The sequence below is a fragment of the Argiope bruennichi genome, chromosome X1 (assembly GCF_947563725.1).
Source record: "Argiope bruennichi chromosome X1, qqArgBrue1.1, whole genome shotgun sequence".
Lineage (NCBI taxonomy): Eukaryota > Metazoa > Arthropoda > Arachnida > Araneae > Araneidae > Argiope > Argiope bruennichi.
Window position 1 is genome coordinate 18,314,858 of NC_079162.1, and position 24,796 is coordinate 18,339,653.

The 24,796-nt window shown below is 30.4% G+C and overlaps 1 protein-coding gene across 1 annotated transcript in view; it reads left to right on the forward strand.

Annotated features, from left to right (window-relative positions):
• The window catches only part of LOC129958806 (uncharacterized), a 69,202-nt gene extending 48,557 nt beyond the window's left edge, over window positions 1-20,645 (forward strand). Inside the window, exons 3-6 of the mRNA XM_056071495.1 lie at window positions 2-260; window positions 5,041-5,621; window positions 14,082-14,221; window positions 20,197-20,645. Coding sequence (XP_055927470.1) covers window positions 2-260; window positions 5,041-5,621; window positions 14,082-14,221; window positions 20,197-20,386 — 1,170 coding nt within the window. The 3' untranslated portion in view covers window positions 20,387-20,645. The remainder of the gene's footprint in view (window position 1; window positions 261-5,040; window positions 5,622-14,081; window positions 14,222-20,196) is intronic.
• The last annotated feature ends 4,151 nt before the right edge of the window (window positions 20,646-24,796 follow it).

Consider the following 24,796-nt stretch of genomic DNA (forward strand, 5'->3'; position numbering starts at 1 on the left):
GCAATGTAGATTCAATGCAGACCAGCCTGCTCAGGGCCCAGCTAAATGGATCCTCATGAGCGAACTGCACTCAAGGAAATTTTCTGATGAGAACGGAGAATTTTTAATGGATCTGACAATGAGCAATCCTCTAACAGTTTACGAGGTGGATGTTCGTATGAGTCATTTACCCTTTGGACATCATCACAAGCTCAACAACGCAGAAACTCCATATTTCGCATTTGGAGGATTTGAGTGGAACATAGGCATTCATCCTCAAGGCAATTGCTTTTCATTTTAATAAGCATAGTTGATAGAAATGGAAAGACATTAGTACACTCTTGCCTGTATTGCTGACATCTTATAAACAATCAAGTATAATGGGGATTCATGTTCATAGTACAAAGCGTAATATCTGCGGCGGAAGTGACTCACCAGATGAAGGATTAACCCGGAATTTAATCGAGCCTTTTTTTCTGGCCGGATGTGACATCATCTGTCGAGTTGAGATATTTCCCTCCTTCATCGATGTTGCTTAAGCTGTAGAGTTAAATTGTTTTTGTGCTTTCTTCTGGTTGAGTTGTATATTTTTTTAAAATAAGGTTTTGTGTGCTAATATGAACTCAAGTAATAGGAAGACAATAATGTTAGTTCAGTGAAGAGAAAATAACTCAGTTTGATTCAATTCATTTTCAGTTTCTCCTTGTGTATCACTTCCACTACATATATTACGCCTTATGCTATTCACATACAGATAAGATTTTATTATATTATTTCTCTTAGTGATTCGTCTTCTTTAAATGAATACGAGTATCCAAATACAAAAGTACATAGGAATCCAAAAAGTATACCATTTGTACGGATACAGTACATCGGGTTACCTTAGCGAAACTTTGCGTTTCTGATCCCCCCCCCCCTTTCTTTCTTGAGAAAAGTAACATTACCTGTTCTATAATCTTTAGTTGTTAAAACCTAACGTTTGGCGTAAGGTTTAACTTACTTTTTGTAAATTTTTTTCTCAGATATCTTTTACATTATAAAAGACAATTTATCAACCTGGTTAGAAAACCAGCAATGCATTTCTTTTTAAAATTTTTTAAACGTAATTATTTTCATATTTCTTCCTTAATGGTAATTTACACTTTTATTTTCTAGCATATCATGAATTCTTTTTTCTTCTTTTGTATTTTTTCTCTTATTTTCATTTGTATTTTATGCATACATACCTTTTATGCTAGAATTTTTGTTTTATCCTTGCTTCTTTTGTCATTAGTATTATTTGCTTTATATTCTTGAGCCTTTTTACTCACCTTCTTTTTTATTCTTGCTTTTTCCACTTCTTACTTCTTCAAGAAATCAGTAATCTGACTGATTATAGTAGCGGGAATGGTGTTTTGTCGCGTGCTTCATACAAGAATTATTCCAAATAGTCGAAAAAAAATTTCTTTGTCTTTTCAACCACGAATATTTATTTAATAGAAAAAGTGTTTCATATTTTGAATAAAATTTGTGTTTCCTTTTTCTTATGGTAATAAAATCTTTTGATGCTAAACTTTTTTCATACCTCATAACTGAGTGCGTTATTTAAATAGGTCTCAGAGAATTTCTTACTTACGAATTCTTACACTACACTTTCAAAAAGTGTTTAATAACTCAAGAGAAAGAAAAAACATCAAAATTAAATATTTTACTTACAACTCATAATTCTTTTGTCTTTCAGAAGATTTTTTTTTTTTTTTTGAAATTTACTATTGTTTTAAGTTTTTATGCATAATATATATTCGGTTGAAAAATGCGCAAAACACAAAGAGATTCCACTGCCATAAACTTCAGTTGGAATTCAGATTCAGATATGTTTATTCTATCCTTGAAGATGTCATCGGTGAGATTTTTGCTGGGATTTCAAACTCCCATTCTTATATTGCGATTTTCTAGGAAATCAATATACGCTTTGAACCACAACCAGACTCAGTTTGGCAGCAAAGAAATATTTAAAATATTTTAGTTATAGAGGGTTCCATTGAAGTGTCATAATTCGTTCCCAGTACCTTCTTCTTTCTTTCTTTCACCACAGAATATCCCCGAACTTGGAATCTCTAAGATTCCCTGTCGGTTGAAAGGATATACGTGGAAGTATTTATTAAAATAAAAAAAATACACATAAAAAGACATAAAATATCAAAATACAAGGAGTTAAAAATTGCATGTTTCAATATTTGAAAATAATCTCTCTCTAATGTTTTTCAGCTATTTAACTGAATCTGGAATGAACCTGGCTAATACAATGGCAAAATGTTGAAATAATTCCAAATTTAAAATCGGGAAAGGATGGCACTGTTCCACTCTATTGTCACTCTATAGCGCTCATAATCTACCTATCTAAAACGCTTGAAAGGACGATAATTCCAGGTTAATTTATGAATTAGAATTGAATAACCTTACATCATCGTATCTAAGTGGATTCCATGGTGGACATTGTACTCTGGACAATAATATGTATTTAGAAACATAGATCCGTGATACATTTTCCAAAAGTCACATTTGTTATCTGGTTTCTTTGACACTGTTAAAGTGTATGAGCGCACATGGTATCACAGAATTCTATATACTTTATAGGTTTATGGTTTTTATGGAAACTTGCCGATTTTTATCAGAAACTTTTTATTACTTCGTTCTTTTTAATGTTCTTGCTGGAGGTACACTGTCTAATTCTTTTATTCAGTCTAAAGCTGTCTCTCAACTCTGCGTTTTGAGTGTGACGCTGTTTGTTCTTCACATTTCAAATGTACATTTAAGATTGCCGTAATCATTTCAAGGCAGTTTCTTAGCGGATGAGTTACTAATCTTTAATCAAGAAACGAGTATGGATTCAATAAAGTGACAGTTTTTTTTATCAATAGTATCCTTTCTTGATGCGACTTTGCATTCCGGTCCCAAACTTTATATTCACAATCAATTTATTCCAGTTGTTAACGAAGTACGGTTCCTGAGAGTCACTTTCGATTTTAAACTCCCTTACTTGAGACACATTTTATAGTTGGGTAAAAAGTGGGACAGAACACTGAACATTTTAAAAGTTTTATTAAGCACTTTTTGGGGCTCGGCCCAGAATATTTTAAAACTGTGATATTATCTTGCATTGGTTTTGAAAGCTACTCTGCCTTAAGGAAACTTGACCTATTCATCATTCAACTTTAAGAATATTCCCCTACTTTCCGGACATCCCTCATTGTTTGTGAGTCTTTGTATGGAATGTAGTCAAATGTCTCTAATTTTGAAGCATCAGAAATTGTTGATCAAATATCATTTTAAACTAATTTCAATTCCTAGTCACCCCTTGAGACGTATAAATGTGAACTACTTTTTCAACAAACTTTATAATGCTTGATTATCCAGTGAGTTCCCCTTTCTCGACCACATAAAAATTTTAATCAACGACATGCGTCTCGATGGATTGCAGGTCTAGATGAAAGATACGTTTCTTCGTCTACCTTGGGAAATGATATCCGTAGGACATGTAAATCCCGTTGTAATTTTTTTGAAAAAAATTTAAACCTCTGCAATTGTTCTCCATAAAAATCTTTCTCTCTCACCAAAGTTAATATTCTGATTATATTACAGTGCTTAAAGCTGGCTCTAAGTAAGTTTTGATGTTGTTGACGGTATCACTTACAGCATAATCTTCCTGCCTTTTTCTCCATTTTCAGTGCAGAAGCAATGGCAGTCTTTGATGCCTCACTACACATTTCTAATAGTCAGTTCCGAAAACTTTGCGTTTACGGTGATAGCAAGTGTGTTTTGCAATAATGAAACCATATTATTTTTCACTATCTTCCTATTGTTTTAGATATTTAATACAACTTCCATTCACTTGAAAGGAAAGGATTCGATATAGTTTTTTGTTAGTTCCCTAGGCATAACGGCATTAATGGTAATAAAACGAAAGAATAGCGTAGCTGGACTGACAACAGTATCTTTTCAATATAGTGTTCCTTTTCCTAACATAAGCCAATGTAAGAATCTCGGAATAGCCAAGTACATAACAAATTCCATAGCACTAAACTTTCTATTGTCATGTGGTCGACTTTACTATTCCGTTAAACCGATGTCGAATTAATTCTCTTCCTAATTGGGTCACTAGTCACAGTCATAAATATTTGCTGCTTAAAAATTCAATTCCAACGAATATCTCTTGCAGAGTTCCAGAAATAGTTGATCATATATTAACAAAATGTCTTGATTTCATCTCCTTGCGTTTACGATTTTTTAATACAATAATTTTAGATTTGAAGGAATTGGTGAGAAACAGACTGAAACGATAGAAAAAAAGTGTTTGCCTTTCCTAAAAATATCGGCTTTTTATCCAAAAAAGATTTGTCAATTATCATTTTATTTTGTCTGTTTAAGATGTTTTTACAAGCTGTACATCCTTGAAATTTTATTATTCGTGTTCTTTTATTGTCATACATGCAACCATTTGACGATTGCTTTACAGTTTTATCTTGCGTCATCCTCCTCTGTTTATAAATTTTATTACATGGTTTTACATTTGTTTTTATCCTTTGTACGTCGCAGTATAGTCAAATCTGGCTTTTGCACCCATAAAAAATTAAAAATCTAATTGGATCAAATGGCAGTTTGAAACAGCTTGGATCCATTTTTCTGAATTGCAGTTCGTAACCGGAAGATTATTTCATTGTTTACGTGATTCGAATAATGAGAAAATGGAAAAATGTGTATTAATTAAGATTCAATAAAAGATGTTTATGACAGCAAACTAGGAAAAATTAATTTTAATGTGAATAAAAAGAATGAGAATAGTTGTCTTTCAGTTACAAGAAAAGGAAAAATAATGAAATTTGAATTATTGAAAAAAAAAAATTTATCTCTAAAAATAATAAGTAATGAATGACGGGAATTATCATTCCCGAAATTCTATTGCAGTTGGGCTTTTGCTTGTCTTTATGAAGTAGAGAAGAGTGAATAAACGCTTCCTTCTGATAATGTTTCAAGTATGAATAATTCATTTACGATTAAAAGTAGAACATTTTTATCTTGTAGGCATTCCCGAAGACCAAGAAACCAGCAACCGTCCTAAAATACTCCTAAACCGTCTAACTGGCTTCGACCATGCTGTCCGTGTTCAATACCGTATTGTTCTGGGTGACGCGGACCGAGTGTTCGATTCTGGTGTCCTGTGCCAGACCTCCGATGTCACTGGCAAGATCCGCGGCTTTCCTCTCAAGTGCGGCCTCCCTGACCTCCTGCATCGCGGTATTCTCAGAATTTATGTCGAAATGATGTTTGCCAATGCCATCAGCGAAGTGCTCATTCCTTTACAGAATCGAGATCCCAGCGACACCACTCCCAATTGTTACGACAGGGAAAAACATGCCTGGTTAGCTGAAGGGGACATCGAGGGCGAGTGTCTCAAGCTGAAGCTCTTCTGCTCGGACTTGCATCACGTACCACGAAATCATCTCAGGTACGTCTCATGGAATGCCTACGTTGTCAGAAATGATAACAACGAAGCGACCAAGGAAAAGAATATGATGGTTCTGAATGCACCCCACTGGAATTATTATATTCAGGAAGGAGTTGATATGGGAATCGTGATGGAAACAGACATTCCTGTGTCCGTGGTAAGGCTCCACTTATTGCTTAGTTTTAATACTATGCCGATTAAAAATGTCATAGCTTTGCTCAAAGGGTTATGATGATAACTCTTACAGTGTTTGTAGTAAAATTACCGCCTCTTCTAGAAATTAAACATTTTCAAGTAGTTACCTGATGCCAAAGCGCCATAGTTTTTCATATTTATCTTTAGTAAATCACTTTTATGCGACTTTCTTAAAATATGCTCGCTCCCTTTAAGTTGCCGGCATTTTATATTCCCCATGTCATAGATGTTAAAATTTTGAATTATTTTAACGGATAATGGGATAAAATAGAACTGAAAATTAACTGATTAAAGTGAAATCAACTTAAGCTTGTGTTTTCCAGCTGTGAAATCACAATTATTTATATAGAGAGAGCTAATTCAGTTTTTTTTAGTCCTTTTACTTCATAATTAACCAAATGTTAAAAATTATTAAAAATCCTTTAAGTTTCCTTTAGTTCACTTTTGTTAGTGAAATGCGATCATACCGTTTATCCATCGTCTATTTTATGTGGCAATTTATTCAGCCAAAAACCAATAAAATGTTCTTTCGTTTTTTCAAATGCTTTAAATATGATAGATGCGAATAGTAAGATTCAATTTGAAATCTTTTGCCGAACTGTGATATTTAGAATAACTTATATCTATTAGTAAATGCTTTATTAAAATGATTATATTGCATATTAATGATTTTTTTATTCTAATTATTACCATTTTAAGTTTCTTACTTTTCATTTATTTATTAAACGTCGTTAACAAAGAAATCAATCTTTAATTACCTTTTTTAGTATTAAAATCGCAATTTTCTTTTACTATTCTCATTTTTAGAACCAGTTTTTCTGAATTCCAGATTTAGGAATTTTTTTTTAGTAATTCTGCCATGCTACGTTTTTCTATACGTAAGCTATATGTAAGTTATTATAATTGTAAATGGTCATAATTTTTCAATATAGTGATATGCTTTGGAATTATCACTAAAATAGAATTCCATGCAAAATAACCTCTTAGAATTATTTTGCTGAAAAACTAAAGGATATTATCTACTGTTTTGTGCATAATAAAATATAATTTTGTTGCTTTGTTTGGATATACTAGAGACATGATTCACTATCTACAGTGATGAATTGCTTTTCAGTAAATTATTTGAGACGAATATTTATACGATATTAACTGATATATGTTTGTGATCTAACAAGCAACTGCAAATTATGGCTTCAAATGAGGAGAGACGCCCTCATTATTCGACTACAGTTAAAAAATTACGATTTTCGCTTTGTTTCAAAATTTGGCATTCATCTAACAAACGAAACCTATCAAACTTTAAATAATTCATGTATTGCATCATTTATTCGAACAAATAATTGAAAAAAGAAGTCAAAAGGTTAAAAGAAATTATATTCAATGGGAAAGCTTATGTAAAATCATAACAGCTTGGATGAAATAATGGCAATTCAAGAGACTAAATATATACATATCTATAATGATTTTATTAGTATATTGCCTACATTTTCTTAGCAGTTGAGAGATAAATTCGATAATGGAATTATTCAAAGACTTGCAAGATTGCATTCAATTTTGATCAACAATGCATGAAATAGAATACATGGGATGGAACATTATGAAATGATCTCAATTTAATTTAGTCCTACTTCGAACAACACAACTGTTTTGTGTCGGTCAGCGAACGATATCTGTCTCTCTGCAATCTTCTGCTCTCCACCAGCGGAAAGACGATTTACTCTAGCTTTAACAATACAGGTGTGTTTTTAGTGAAATGGGTGTCGTGTCTGGAACTTTCCGGCCCCAAAGCCAAGATTCTACCATTCGAGCACTGCAGGTTATTATTTTGCACTATCAAGAGGCGAATAGAATCCATATGATGTTACCGGTCCTTTTTATAATGAATCTAATATCAAAGTCTTAAAAAAAACAAGTTGTGGCTTTAAACCGTTTCAGAAAAATAAACATAAAATCATTCTTTGCTTAAATATTTGAATGGGAAAATTAGAAAACATAAAATCATTCGCTTGCATGATTTTCCATGCTGTAAAATTTTAACAAATCACTTGTTTTGTAATGTTGAATATCTGGAAATGCTTTCCTTTATGATGTTTTCTTTCGTGATATAATTTTTAAAAAGCTATATCTTGGTGAATAATTCGTTTCATTTCAAACAGCTGATAAATGATGATGGAATTTTTAAGCTTCAAGTAATATTTGTGTCAGAAGAACCATTCGTCCAATGATAACTGAAAAAATACATATATTTATTTGAATTACGCATGTTATTAATCATATATATGCAATAAGTCTTGTATATTTTTACACACTTTTTTTTTAGGAAAGAACTTTAAACTAGCTAAAAGTGACATTTTTTTCCCGTACCAGTACATTTAAACAATTCCTAATTGAAAGAGTTTTTAAAGTAAATAATGCATTGCAAGATTATTCTCACTATTGCTCTAAGATCTAATTTTAAAGATATATTATCAAGAACCGAAATTTTGTTATTAACTATCGATATTTCATTGCTAAATGAACTGAGCAAAAGTAACTTTACTAATTTTTTTTACTATATGTCTTGAAATATTCGTGCTAGATCCATTATTGTAAATTTTCTTGTTACTATTTGAATAATTCTTTAAAAAATCTATTAGTGTGGAAATATATATATGTTTCGAGAAATCTATAATGAAAGAGAATTGATTAGAATGTTTTTTTAATGTATAAAGAAATCCAAGTTTCTCATTAAAGAAAAAGAAATCGAAATAAGAAATTCTTCTTGTCTATCCTTGAGATGATAGCCTGCCCTAAGGGTCACTGTTTCATTAACATCTAGTCATCATACGATACTCCCGAAAATTTGAGGTCACGCCTTTTTTTTTTCGATGATACGCCTTGAACTGCGAAAGTGAATGATTTCATTCAGGCGAAAACATCAAACTGCAAGAAAGAAAATGTAAAATGCTGACCAGTCCTCTTTTCCTTAGTTCAATTCAGTAACTGAATACATGTGAAAAGAAATCAATCTCGATTTAACCCTTTCTAGGGCCGTGGGAAGTATGCTTCCCACCAAATTTATCAATCTTTGTATGAAATTATGTAGGTTGGCATAAGTTCTGACAAATTTTTTTAGTAAGTCAGAAACTTAGATGCTTCAGTTCTTTATCTCAGACAAAATGATGTGTCTTGATTTGTTACTTAATTATTAATTAACCAAATTAATTAATTATTTAAATTAAATTTATCTAATAAGCTAAATGAATCCCTTTTCTTATTCTAATTTCAAGCCTAAAAATATTTTAACCTAATATGACTAGAAAAGAATGGCCCTTTAAAGGGTTAAAGAAAATAAATTTAGATGAAAGTACAATTACTTCTCGAAAGAAAAGTTTACAATGTTGTCATATTTAACAATAATCTCCTTTATCATTGCGGAAATTCAATATGCATTTAATTTCTTCTTATATTCATTTCCCATTTGGATACAGTGGACATTTAAAAATGGAAATTCGCCGTAACTGAAAAGTGAAGGTTGAAAAATGTCACTATAATTAAATGGCAGGAACTGAACATAAAGGAATATTTAATTTCATCTTTAAGTGCCTTATCCTTTATTTTTTTAAAACTCTTATACACAAAGTAAACAAAGATAAATTATTGAAATTGTCAAAAAGTTTGACTTAATGATTTTTATAAGTTTCCACATTTTTGACATCCCTCAAAAATCATTTTTGAAACTATATTGGTCGGTCTGTTTGTGAAGATGATAACTCCAATGACATGCTGATGAGATTTGGTAATTTTCTCTCATTTTACTTCAAAATGAAACAAACTAATTTCCTATTTATCAAGGTAATTAAGTATTTATTATCTAATTTAATTATAATATATAATTATTTTTAGTAATTAAGTATTTGTATTGTGCCATGGAATAAGAATATTAGAACAAGAAAACGAAGAATATACTGGAAATAATGTTTCACATTACTTAAATTTGATAACAAAATAAGATACTATCCAACAAAAGATCATTATTATTAAACTTGCCTATTGGAAGATAAATATTACGATATATGTTAAGCATTCAAATTATGTTAATTATAGTGATATTGTTTGACACTATATGAAGTCAATCAATCAAATCAAAGATAACGAACTTCTCAAAATCAAATTTGGGTTGTTAAAGAAGTATTAATTATAGTTACTGCTATTATTTTTAATCTATTTAAAATAAAAATCATATTTCTTAATTAAAATCAGAGTATTAATGCCAAATTTTTTAATGAAAATTATTTTAGAGAGAATAATTTTTTTTCTGATAAATTGATAAACGTTAAATATTTTTTAATGGTAAGTTTGTATTTTTTAAGCCCTCAAACAAAATCAGCTGTAAATTCTTTTAAAAATAAGAATTGTAGTAAAGAAGCAATATTTATATAATGAAAAAGCCATATGAATCTTAAACATTTCAATTTTTTTTCAATGCTTTATAAATTAGTTTGATGGCAGTTAAAAGGTAACAGTAAAAAAGACTGAGTTTGAGAACATAAATTACAGTGTTAAAATTTTGTTATAAAATGCAAAAACAGTTTCAAAACATTGAAGTTGAAGAAACTTAAAAATATCTTCAATTATACAGGTTTATTACCTTAAATTATAAAATTACCTTTAACTATAATAATCTCCCTAGCGCATCTTCTGCCAAGTTATGATGGTGTTCATTGTTCTTATAACATTTCATGCCGTAGTACTTAGTGCTCTTCGCAATTAGATATAACAATAAACTTAAAAATTGAATGAATTCTTTTCTTTTATATTTAAAAACAAGAAATGTTAGTGTTATAGAACTATTCAAAGGAAATAAAATTTTTAAAAGGATATTCAATTTATCACAAACTTGCTTAAAATCATACAACCCTTGCTCATATTTTCGGTTTAGGACAGTTAAATTGGGTTAGTCTCCAAAATACTTAACATATTTTATAATTCATCTGAATAATTTTAAAATGTTGTTTCGAAACAATTAAAAAAATGTTCGAAATAACTGACATTTTATAATGAAAAAAAAAAGAAACTAAATGAAAGAATAGAAAGCAAAATCTGTTTTAGTTAGAAATAATCTTTTATTTGAAATGTATGTTATTATTACGAATAACAAATATATTAGAATACTATAGCAAAGAGTAAACACGTAGTATTTGATGTCTTTTATAAAACTGGTAATCTATTATAATATTTGAATATTCTTCTTGGAAATATCAGAGATCAAATATAAAAAAGACAATGAAATGACATAGATGAAATTTACAAATACAGAATATTTTGTTTTGCATCAAAGCTAATATTCCGTGTACGAAATAACTCTTTAATTGTAAAGTAAGTTTTCAGAAAGACTTCTTGAGCTCCCCGTCGTGTTTCACAGATCTAATGTCCTAGATACAAATTTATTGATTAAGCAATGAAGGGCAGATGTAACAGACTACTTTTTAATAAGTACTTGCGATTAATTTACAGATGCTGGAAAAAGTTCTCACACATTTAATAAGAAAAGCGAAAATATCCCGTCATTTCCTGAAAACTGATGCACTCTGATTATATGTCTATCGAAATGTCAGATTGTACGATGAATGGCTTTCAGTTTTATCTTTATGAAACTTCTTTTCCTTGTGAAAAAAAAATTCATCATATATAAATTGAGATATAGACAGAATCACAATAGAAACGTTAGTTCGCAACTGAAATCTTTTACCCTGATTGTAATAGATTTTGAAACAAGGAATATATTGAATTTTATCAGCTGAATTTTTCTTCAAATAGTGGACAGCAACACTGTGTTTTCTTTTCCCCCTTCATCGAAAAACAGTGACCAAGTGTGCCTGGAACATTCGAACCGGTTTTAAGGTCTGAACAAAGTTAAATTGTCTCTGAGAATAACTTTTTTAGAATTTTCTGTAGCAAGAATTCGGAATTTAGAACTCTTCAATCAGTAATGGAAATGACTGGCTTCTTGAAGCACTAATTGCTTTTCTAAACGGATCTTTGATGAAAATTTTCTTTAAAAAAAAACTATTTTCGTACTTTAATTTGTATTTCTTTTCAAAAAATTTTTTAGGGCTTTATGTTATGGATTATGTTGTAGCATTTTATTTAAAAGTTAATTAAAATAATTTTTTAAATAAAAATTTTTAACTGGAATAAATTTATTCAAAAAAAAAAAATTCTTGTCTTAATTTTGACCACACTTGTCATTTCTTTTAAACACGACGGAAATTTCTTAAGCATCTTTAAGAAACTTTTCATGGGACTACTGCTAGCGTGAATGTTCTTAAAAATAGTGTTTTTTTTTTTTTTTTTTTTTTTTTGTTCAATCTTCCCTGTGTAATAGACGTGGACATTCTATCAACCTTTTTTTTTATTATTTATCAACAGTATAACAAGACATGTTTATCCATAAAAGAAACGTTTGGAATAATATAGTTTTTGTCAAGAAGCAATAGACAGAAGGAAAAAAAATTCAGATTTATTATTCATAATAGTGAATATAAAATCTGAATGTCTTCAACAAATTTATGCGTTCTTGTATAAATTCGTTAACAGTGGATAATAGTCTACCGTATTATATATACTTACTTTTTGTCGTCAAATTGCAATTAATAATATTTTATTAGTGAAATAATTGTAATATTATAAATAAAAACTCAAAAACTGGTATTTTATATTTAAGTAAATCTAATTTACATTTAGACATTTAACTTAAATCATTGGTTTATGTTGAATTCATATTATTTGACAACAACAAAGCAATTCTTCTTAGGAAGCCTACGCTGCAAGAGACTAGTGACCGCAGTTGCTACCGTTTATATTAGATTGCCTTTAGCCATTCACCAGACAAGGGAATATCATATAGAAGTAAAATATAATGAATTATAAAACATTGAAAATTTATTGCAATAAAAAGTAACAATTGGATAAATAAAATATCATTTCTTAAATATTCAGTAAAATTTAAATGGAGAAAAACAAGTCCAAAGGCGTCCATCCATTTGTTACATTATCCGAAAGCTTTGATTTTGTATAAAACTGATGTACCCCTTTTCCCTAACAAAAACGAAGACCTAATGAACTAAATAGTCTTTAAATCTTAAAATGTATGCAAATTTTTCACCCGTCGTATTGATTTTTCCGTCAACTGATTAAAAAAAAATCGGCTGAACTCGATATCTGATTCACCTTGTCGTTATGTCAAGTAGTGTCCACTACAGGCAGAACGGACGACAACATGTGTTGAACAGGCAGAATCAGAAGTCCGATATTTTGTAGACCTATCTATTGCTCGTGGGATTGTAAAATTCGGAAAAAAATATCTCTTTTTTCGATTGTTTATCATATAATTAAAACTTAAATTATCAGTATCTTTGATACTCAGTTCTCCATACCTCACTTCCGGTACGGTGACATCGACGAAAACTATTAATTTTTCTACGATGGGGAGGTAAATGTTCCGCTTGCTCCCTGATTTCCATTAAATTTTGAACGAAATCTGTATAATGAAACTATATACTTATACTTATGACTGTATAATTCTTGTTGTATGCGAATGTAATAATTCCAAAAAATGTAGAGTTAAGTTGGATGAAATTTCGCATACGGTTTTATTTTGAGAATTCTAGATCTGTATCAAATTTTGTACCCACTCTGTCAGTCGGTTATATATTTGTGTGCATGTGAGAGCAATTACTTATATAAATAAAAATCGGTATGTTTTCAAAATTTTAGATGAGTATTTAAATTGCGAACAAAATTGGTTGAGAGAAATATGTCTAAAATGCACAAAATGAGTCGCATTCTATTATAGAAGAAATTCTCAGGACACTGGCTTAGCCTTTTGGGTTAGTGCAAGTAACAAGTATGTAGTGCAAGTATTGTTAAAACTATAAATGAAAAATATGAGAAAGCATTTTATTATCAAAATAAACGCTATCATCATAATAATTAAGATATGAAATAATAGTTAAGAATGTCAAAAAGATAATTTAAAACGAAAGAATTTTATGTAAGAATGAGCAAACGTTCTCTGTACTTTGAAAACTACTATATACATTTATTATTTTTCGTATAAATAAGGTATAAGAATAGGTAAAATAACATTTGTAAAAACGTTTTCTCAAAAAATACCCTAAATATCTAGATATGTGAGATTTTTGGCATCTAGATAGGTGAGATTCTTAGCTTGCCATGAATTTCGTATTTTGTTTATTGATGTGTTGTAGTTTATAATTTTGTTAAGGATTATATTCGTAAATTATTAATCGAATTTCTTCCTTCAAGAAATGCGTGTTTACTTCAAAAGATCTAATTTTCGCGCATCTTTCAGTCTGATCTTTTTTTAAAGCTCAATTGATTTCGATTTGGAATGAATTGCATTATTTTCTCCTCTTAGGTAGATGATCTGACTATCAACTGTAAGGAGACAAACAAGAGCGTGTCCATAGAAATCGAGTGGCTCGATTCACTTCTTCTTTTCAGCGCCATCTATCACAAATACGACGACATTCGTCGTCTTCATTGTCACCAGATGAAGTAAGTGTCAAAAAGATTTTAGAGTTACAGGTTATTCGCTGAAAAATTCAGATGAAAATTTATAACATATAGTTTATTAAATATTAATTCCTTACGAGTTTTCCTCAGTGGATTCAGAAACAAAGAAAATAGGTCTTAGGAAGAAATTAAAAGATAATTTGAGATCAATTTCAGTAAATACACCTATAATGATTTTGTTATATGAATTCCTTGTTGCTTGTTGTATGAATTCAGCGCTATATATCAACATTATATAGAACTGTTCAAATCTTCCAAAAGAAACGCTCTTGAAGAAAATAGACATTGATGCGCCCAAAAAGGGAACGAAGAGTAGCGGCTTGTGAGTTAAAAATAAAGAAATCACTGCAGGCTGAAACAATGTTACTTATAAATTTTCAAGATTTTCCGAATGAAGAAAAGTTTAGTTCAGTTATATTTATGTTCCATTTAGTAGCAACACAGGGGTACTCTTGGAAAAGAGCCCATGATTTTGAATCGTGGTCAGATGACGAAGCTGACGCATGAGCTACTTCCTTTCTCCCCATGTTTATGTGCTCCATCAGCGCGAGGACATTCGACTCCAAATTATTTAAATTGTGCCACGTCCACTTACACTTTAATTCTCCGAAGAAATGATGTTCCGAACTTGAAGACCACCAGTGCGAAAGCCAGGACCCAATCACCAGGCTACCATCGCTCGAATGATGACAAAAAAAAGATAAACTGAGATTTTCTCAATCTTTGACAATATGTTTTCATCAACTCATTGAAATTTAGAAACTTTTTTCTGTCTCATTCTGAAAAAAAGACATAATTTGTTTCGAATTCAGTAGATGGTGAAGTCATATAAGTAGGTCTCTTTTAACTGCCTCTAAGTTTCAAGTGTAAAGTAGCTTTTCTTTGGAATATATATATATATATATATATATATATATATATATATATATATATTTCAAACATGAAATGTTTTTAGAAACTTCAGTTGTGGCCTTTTATTTTTATTCCTATATTCAATAAAACAAAAAAAAAATTCTATATTCTAAAGATTGCTAAGAATAACTCATATCAGAAAAAATTTGGAACAGAATTTAAACTGAAAAGGATTTCAGCTGAATTAACTTAACTAAGTTAACTTAGCTGAAATTCTTTTCAGCTAAGTTACTTAGTTGAAAAGAATTTCTTAAATTTTACTATGCCCCCACCCCTTTTTGGCATTTACCTTTGCAGAGCATTTACCAATTCTTTTTTATCACTTTCGACAAACCAAATTCCTTTCATCCATTTCATCTTCATCAGAATATCCTCACAAGTTTTTAATTTTTGTCAGTGTTACCTTAAAATCATTTCATTTCATAAAGGCATTTGTCAATGACTACGCGGAACGCGTTTTTATACCTATGATTTCAGATTAAAGAACTATTTAAATTTGTGTGCAAGAAATTAAACAGTTAATCAACTTATTTTTAAATGTTGTATACTAGCTTTAAACTATGATTGTCAAAAATAAGAAATAGAAATAGGATTTTATTTGCAGCGTGCTTTATCTATTATGTTAAACAAATATAACTTCCAACTGAAATTTATCGAGCATCAATTTATGAAATTCTTAACATCAATACTTCATCTACTATTCCATATATTTTATCGCTCTTGTAGTTCTTAGATATTAAATACTATAACTCGATTTTCCATATCACCACGGCACAATTCTCCCTTCCAATAAAATTCAAGTAATTAACAGCAATTTAATTTTTTTAATATGTATAAAGATGCCTTTTTATTTTTTGTTACCTGAATGTATGCTTAATTATTTTGGTTTAAATTTTTTTTAAAATCATTTCAGTTATCAAATTGTATTGCTACGTTTATGTCCTCTTTTTTTCCCCTGCTTTTCGAAATTCAGGCCCAAGGTTCATTATTTGAAGATAACTATCTAAAATCTATCTCTCTTTAGAAAATAACTAACATGACACATATTGTTATAGATTTCTGCTCCTGCAAGTTAAGTGTCTTCTAAAATTTGATATAAGCCTTGCGTCACTTGTGTGGTAGGCATAAGAAACGTTTAGATAGAAGGCTGCTTAATAATTTATACACATAGGAATTATTTTAGTGAAAATAATTATATAGTTTGAATTAACTTTTACGAAGAATAAATAATTTATTCAATCTGTAATTCATGTATCGTTGAATCATATGTGCAACCTCTGGTGCATGTAACTGGACACATCTCCAGATTGGATTAATTTATTTGCAGGGTAAGGTTCTTATGATATTTTTAAAAAAATAATAAATAAACTATAAAAGGTTATTGAAAAAAAGAGCTGTGCTCGAAGCAGTGCGACAAACTTAGTTAACAGTCTTCAAACTTCAGCTAAAGAAACTGAAAATTTCATTTCTATTTCCCTGTGTTTCAAATCTTTTCAAATGAAAGAAGAAATTTTGGTAAAAATCAGATTTAAAGGACCTTATATATGATCCAGATAAAATTTAAACTTGAATTACATGGGTCAGAAGAATGCGATGGTAAAATTTTAAGCTCTAAAGTAAAATTCAAAAATATACTCAAGCAGTTTGCAGAAAAAACTTTTCAAGCATTCCATTTCAGCCTTAACAAATCTAATTTGTCACAAAATTTTGTTTCGGCTCTAGTATTGTTAAAATATAAACTTCCACATTTTACTAGTGATTTGAATTTCATGGAATTCCTTTGATAGTGCAATTGGTTCTAATGAGTCTCTTTCTAAAATAGAAAAAATTCGATATTTATATATTACTTGCTGGATTTGAGAAACTACTATTCTTGTCTCAGAACTTTTAAAACAGCGTTACGGACAAATTTACTTTATTATAAATTCTAACATTAAATTGATAGGAATCGTCAAGAAATAATAATGGTTTGCACAGATTATATGATGAGACTGATGTAAACATAAGAAAATTAAAATCTCTAAATATTACAGAGGGATCGTATGATCTTTATTATTGAAATTTCTACCCCAAGATTTGGTTTTGGATTTTCACGAAAAACGAAATAGAGCAGCAAATTGTGAAGTTTCGGAAATAATGTCCTTTTCGAAGACTGGGATAGAATCGAGGGAAATTTGCAAGTTTGTTATCAGTAGCCTCAAAATTGTGGAATTAAACTTATTCTCAAAATTTTCACAGCAATCAAACGAATTAGAGAAATTATTTAAACCCTAAAAATGCATCAACCGCTGTGTCATTACATACGTAGATAAAGAGTGCAATTTCATAAATGGTCACGATTCCTTTTATTCCAACTTTTTGAATATTGCACAGAAAATAAACTAAAGGTAGAAGAGAACTGTTTCAAGAAAAATCACACGAATAGATTCTTTGTAAACGATGCCCTTCACCGAGTCCGTCTGCAGAAGAAATAATAAACGCTTCTAAAAAACGCCCTTCGTATTATTTATTGTTGAGCATATTTCAACAATTTGCTCAAAAAATAAAACTTTTTTTTTTTTTTTTTTTGCAAGCGTGTTCTATTAATGCGGGTTCGGATAAAAGAAAAACTCTATAGGCATGAAAGTTCGAAGTTCTATCAGTTCGAAGCACTCATAATACAAGTTCTATTCAATTTATCCTTGAATATTCCAGAATTCATATGCCAGTCGGCTCTATTTGAATGCCGCGGAAGCAAAAAATATACAACTTGCTGATGCCTGCGAAAAGAATACTCTTGACTTAATTTCTTGTTGTTGTAGGAAGTGACTCATTTTGGGATGTGGTTTATGAAGAAAAAATAATAATGAGTGAAAATATCTAATTGTTGTTTTGTATGATTATTCGGTGGGGTTGGGAAAGGGAATAATTCAGACGAAAGTTGTGAGCATGTATGTTTGATAATGAATTCGTTCATTTTAACATCAAAAATATTCTTTCAAAACTTGATGGTTGTTAAAACTTGCTCGGATATGGGGCAAGTTGTAACAATCGTGGGATAATTTGTAACAATAAAAACAGAAAAATTCATTATAATTTTCTTGTTACCATTTTTTTTTATTAATTACAGTACATATTTGATAATTATTACCACTTAGCATAATGGTAATAAGTGTTATCAAGTAATTTACAGTAAAAAAAAATTAAAAAATAAATTCTGTAGCCAATCAACATAAAAGTCAATCTGAATTCGAATTGCAATTAACTCAAGCAAGTGATATAGCGGAGCGGAAGTTGAATATACTTATTTTAATAGCTAATTATAAAAAAATTGTGTTTATATATATATATACAAGAATTGCTAGTTTAAAGTTATAAGATACAGAAAAAGTAAAAAATTAGAAACATTTTTAAAAAGAGGATTTGTATTATCTTAAATCAAAATTTACGAAATATTTTGTTTTCCATTTACTAGCGTGTGTTCACAGCTTCTCAGTACACATTTTGGTTGGGCGCTGATAATAAGATAGGTCATAAAAATCGCGCTTAGCTTACTTCTGTTTAAAAGTTTTTAAATCCACCGCTTTGCGGGCGTGTTACAATTATGTGTTACAATGCGTGCGCGCGTGTTACAATGCTCCTCTAATGATGCATTTTTATAAAGTTTTAGGCAATTCAATTTTCATAGAGGTTTTTATTCTATGTTATATTCTGATAATGCAAAAACCTTTAAAAAGGCAAATCATAAATTGAAAAATTTTTGAAGTTGTATGAATCATCTTGAAGTTAAAATTATGTTTACTTCCAAAATTATTATTTGGAAATGTATTGTTAAAAAGAATAAATAATAGGGAGGTTTCTGGGAAACACAGACGCACTATTAAAACTTGTTTAAAGAAAATTATTGGTAAATCCTCTCTTTCTCTTGGAGGCCTGAAAATTTTGTTTATAGAAATTGAAGGCATGGTTAATTCTAGCCTTATCACGTAGCCTTATCCTCATTTTTAGTAAGGAAAACATTGTCTTTACCTGTCATCCAACCTAACAGTAAGAATTTAAATATAAATAGAAATTATTTAATTATAAACAGAAATTCTATTGCAAAGAGGTTTAAATACCAGCATCATTTCTGAAGCAGGTGATAGGGAAGAATATTTCTTTAATTTGCGATCAGCCTATATTTTTCCACAGCCAGGCAAAATTTCTTCCTTTAAGGTGAATGATATTGTTTTGATGAATGATGAGCGCTATCCCAGAAATATATAGATGATGGGAAAGATTTTGGAACTGTATCCGCGACAAGATGGAAATGCCCATTCCTTTCTTATTAAAACTCCTAAAGGTAACGATTAGTTTAACTTGTTGGTAATCTTGAAATAAATCCTAATTATGTAAGTTTAACTGAAATGCTAAACTTCCGTTTCTTTCTAAGATATTGATATTGTAACTGTTTATATAAGAATGCTCTAAAAGATTTTCTACTGATTTGTTTTGATTGATGTTTGATACAATATTCTTTGTACTTTCTACTGTACAAGTTTCAAATGGAGTTTAAAATAAGTGAATTCTTGCGAATTCAGGTGGGGAGTGTTACAAATTTCTCTTCCTCTAGATGGCGCTCCTGACCGCCTTCTTAAAGTAAGCTTTGCTTCACTTATCTGGTTGGAATCGGAAACGTCTGGATGGAAGTCGCCAGGGTAGCCTAATAATATACACTCATCGGAATTTATCATCGGAATTATTTTATCGTAAAAAAATGTATATAGTTATTTGAAAATTTTAAGAAGAATAAATAATTCGAAGGTCAACTGAAATTCATGTACCAGTGAACCCTATTTGCAACAAATACATATAGCGATAAATTTGAAATGTCATTTATTATCTAGATAATGAATATCTATTATTCACAACTAAAGCACAGAAGTGATCGTTTAATAATGTAAAATGTAACCATTGAAAAATTTGTACTGAAGCGAATTTGGATGATTTTTTCTTTAATTTACCGCTATCCTACTGATTTCAGAATTATAGAAAATAAGTGATTGAATTCCTGTACTTTCTTCCAGAAGAGAGATCATGGCATTGCAAGCGGAGAATTATAGCCTAGAGAGGCAGCTGTTCAGCTATCAAAAGTCGATTTCTATCGTGAATTCGCGTGGCCAACCTCCAGAAGGTCTGCCCCAAGAAGACGCCGTGGAAGAGCCCTTCCGAACCCCTCTGCAAGGGGAGAGTTTTCCCGAAGTCAAATATATCTGAGAAAGGAAACAGATCTCTTATGAAGTGCCTACCATTATTGATGCAATTTTTTGGGAACTTTTTAAAAACATCAAGCAATTTTTCCGCTCTCTGTTTATATATATATAATAGGTATGTGTGTATGTGTATGTATGTGTGTGTGTATGTGTGCATGCGTGTATATGTGCGTCCGTGTGTATGTGCTAAGATTTTTGAGCATTGCGCTTCTTTTTTGCTACTGGCTGTACCATAAATCACTGCTTTATCACCAAAATATACTCCTGACATTTCAATAAATTCCTATTTCCCTAATTTTACTTGTGTTATCTTTATCGCAGTCTTTTTAAGAAACAATTAAACATTTTGTTAAAAAATCTTCCATAAAAACACAAAGGAAAAAAATGACAATTTTCAATAAAATGCATATTATTTTTACTTTATATTAAGAGAAGTTTTCATTGTTTCAAATCTACATCGTTACAGTACGTAACTGGTTATCATACTTCAAAAATCAGTCTTCTTTTTAAAGTTGATTGAAAGAACGTAAACTGAAATCACCAGTACATGGTTCATGTTTCTCAAATTGTGAATTAAAAATATGCCCGTGTTATCATACCACTATTCACAAATGTAGAAGCAAATTACTCAAAATTGAATTAGATTCAGATATAAATGACTTATCCTCACCTATAAAATGTAACTGGATATTGCACATGTAACGCACACCTATTAATTAAATTTTTTCATGATTTGTAGAATTTTCTGGAAGGGTGAATTTAATTAAACATATTTGAAGAATATTTAGATGAACAAAATGTCTAACATTCTTTAAGCTGTAAAATGGTAAACAATTCTAGTAATTACAAATGTGTCGACATTTCTTACTATCAGTAATGTTTTCAATCAACACCAGTCGTAAATTATCGAGAATACTTTAAAACATGAATATAAAATAAAATTCCTATTAATAAGACATTTCTTTTGATACATGTATGCTGTGACAAAGTATGTGAAAAGTAAATCGCACTCTGAACATGAATAATATGAAGAAAATTCAATAACTTTACAACATATTAAAAAGAATTTTTATACATGAATAATTATTCAATTATAAAATACATAATTAAACATGCAATCTGTTTGTCAATATGTTTTTAAAAAATACGCTTGTAAAAACATAACTGATAAATTCTTTGATCTTCCAGTTATGGTCTAATTTTGTACAAAATACATAAAAAAAGTTCTTGCGAATTCCATATTTGTTGGTTAAATAATAACAATTATTTTGAGATGAATTATGTTGCATTTACGTTTTTCTTTGAATCAATAAGTTTCTCCTTCATGGGATAAAATCATTGCAAATGACAAAGGAATTGCATACTGAATTTTCGGAAACCACAGCATTCATCATTTGTAATGGTATTAATAAATTCCATTTATTTTTGATTGCAGTTGGACTTATTTTAATTAAAAAATCCATAATCCTCAAGTTTCCGCTTATTAAGATCAGTATAGAAAAAAAATGCATCCGAATAAACAGTTTGTCATTTTTTATACTATATATCAAGTTTTCCTAAACTTAAAGTTAACGTCGTATTCTGATCAGTTAGATCGTCTAGCATGAATTTTAGGTAATATACATAATATATGTTGAATATTTATGAACTTGGTTGTATAGGATCGAGAAATCAGTAATAAACAACCTATGCACAAGCAAGAAAGATCTATATAGGAATATTAGAGCATATTTAAATCAAATGAATAGCTCTTATTCCAACGGAAATCGGAAAGCGGGCGTGCGGCTATTTCGAAGTGAAATTAAATTTTGACTGCGCTTTTTCCGTTAGTGCATTAACACTTTCAACGCTACCGATGAGATATCTCGTCTTTCAGATACTTCAATTGCATGTTTTTGTGGGCTAAAATTTGTCTGGTCTGCCAGTTTAGATAGGTTGGACTTTCTAATACATATCTGAAGAATACCTTTACTTTTATCTTTTTTATAGACTTTTGTTTTTTTATAGACTTTTATCTTTTTTTATAGATAGAAGTAAAGGTATTCTTCACATATGTATTAGGAAGTTCAACCTATCTAAATTAACACAAGAGACAAATTTTAGCCTACAGAAACCTGTAATTAAAGTGTCTGAAAGACGAGATATCTCTTTGGTAGCGTTGAAAGTGTTAAGAACACACGCGCAGGGACAGTCAAGAAGGATGTTACATAATTTATATTCGGGTGATTAGTGCTGCTCTCTGGATGTGAGTAAATCTATCAACATTATGAACAAATATATTAAACATTAACACTAGAACTACCAGAGACCGAGATAGACATAGATTCTACCAGAGGTGGGCATAGATATAGATTCTACCAGAGATGGGCATAGATATAGATTCTATCAGAGATCGAGCAGCCATTTTGACTGATCCTTTATTTATAGTGTCAAGATTCTAATTTTGTGGAAGAAAATAAACTTTTCCAAAGCAAAGTGTTTCAACAGTAACTTTAAGTGGTTACAAGAATGGTATTGCATCAGATAACAACTAAAGCTGACATTTGTAAAAATTAATATCCAATTTTATCAGATCCCGACACAACTTCGAATTTTATAAAAAATATAGCCATAACGCTATTCCATCGCGTTTTACAGTCTAGAATTAAGGAATTTTCCTTCCATTTCTTCATTTATATGTTATTTTTTAATGCATCGTTTTTTTTTTTTTTTTTTTTTTTGCTAATAATTTGCGAAACAACTTAGCTACAATTCGTATTTTTTTTATGAGAGAATGGAAATTTTGCATTTTGGACAGAATGTATTTGAAAGTCAATTATATTTCCCAGTTTATACTTCTTAAGCCGAAATCATTGACTTCAGCACCTCCGTCATATTCTTCATCGGAATCATCAAAAACAAGTTCAGGTTTTTCATCTTCTATTATATAGGTCAGGGATGGCGAACCAGTGGCACGCGTGCCATCGATGCCACCCGACAGAATATTTCGGGCATGCAGCCGATCACTGGAATTTCCTTCAATGACAGACACGAGTAAGATTACAGAAGATTTTCACACTGTGTCTAGTCGCCTGCGGAGTGCGAATTGTAGAGACTTCTTATGTTTTAGAAAATCTAGCAGCCAATTACTTGAAGCCTTTACTCATTGACTCGATTCTACTGGGATGATTTTTAACTGCATGCTGATACGTCATTGTTTTTATTTTCTTTGTAGAAAGACCGTAGTATAGCTTCGAAGCTATCTATATACTATTGAAGCTCCGTCTCCTGTTCATTTCTAAAGATTTATCGAATTATTTTAGTCAATGCTAGGCACTGAATGTGTAAGAAAAGAGCTCATCAATGTAATTTATCAATGTAATATATAAAAATAATAAAATGTATTTATGTTGTTTAATTAACTTAATTACTCATAAAATAAATTAAATCATGAAATGACAAGGATGAGAATCACAAACACCACTATTCACTATATTGCAGAATCTCTGGAGTGTTATGAAATTAATTCATATTTACAAGCCACCTTTCGCAATAAAAAAAAGTCACAACTTATGCTGTTTCTGGAAATGTTAGTAAACATTTTTATCTTTGTACCCCTATCTGCCTTCTGCCATAGTTTCGTATAACGCTAGAACGTCCGTCGGTGTTGATTGGACACAGGAGCCTGTTTAGTTTGTTCTTCTTTCCACATTTATGCAGAGAATTTGAAAATTTTTCGGAACTTTTAATCATTTTCTCCATGGTGATTACACAGAAGAAGTTTTGTGAATTAGGAGATTAATTCGGAGATATTTTACAACTAAATATACCGCTAACGTCCGGTGGTGTCGTTTCGACCCCAAGGCAATTTATCATTATAAAGACCTGTCGTTAAACAAAAAGCATATACCTGTAGTAAAACAAACTTCCCAAAGTACTATCGCACATTTGTTTGACCTTGAATGTATTGTTTTTGGGTTCACAGCGGAAATGAATCAATTATACTAAAACTGTTGTGTCTAAGTGTTTCATTACATAGCTTTTGCTTATTTGCTCATAAAAAAAATTAATTTCACTCGATTTTCGAACCTTAAGCAGAAACTTGAGCAGGCACCCTGAAACTCGTAGAAAAGGTCTAAGTCCTGATGAAATTGTTACTTTGTTACTAGAGCTTTCTGAGAATGAATCGGATGGTGGTGAGCTGTCTTTTTCTAATTTAGATTCCAGTGAAGACTTAAGATTACGTGAAAGTGACTGCGAAGAGTCTGAAGAAAGTGCAGATGGAATTGATAATATTCCAGTAATAAATACTGAATTTAAAGGAATTACAAATTCACTAAAACGCCAAAAGAGCAAAATTAAAGAGTGTAATGGAAATACAACTAAAAAAAATGTGTGTCTCTTGCGTGAAAATCGTGTGCGGAAAATGTACACG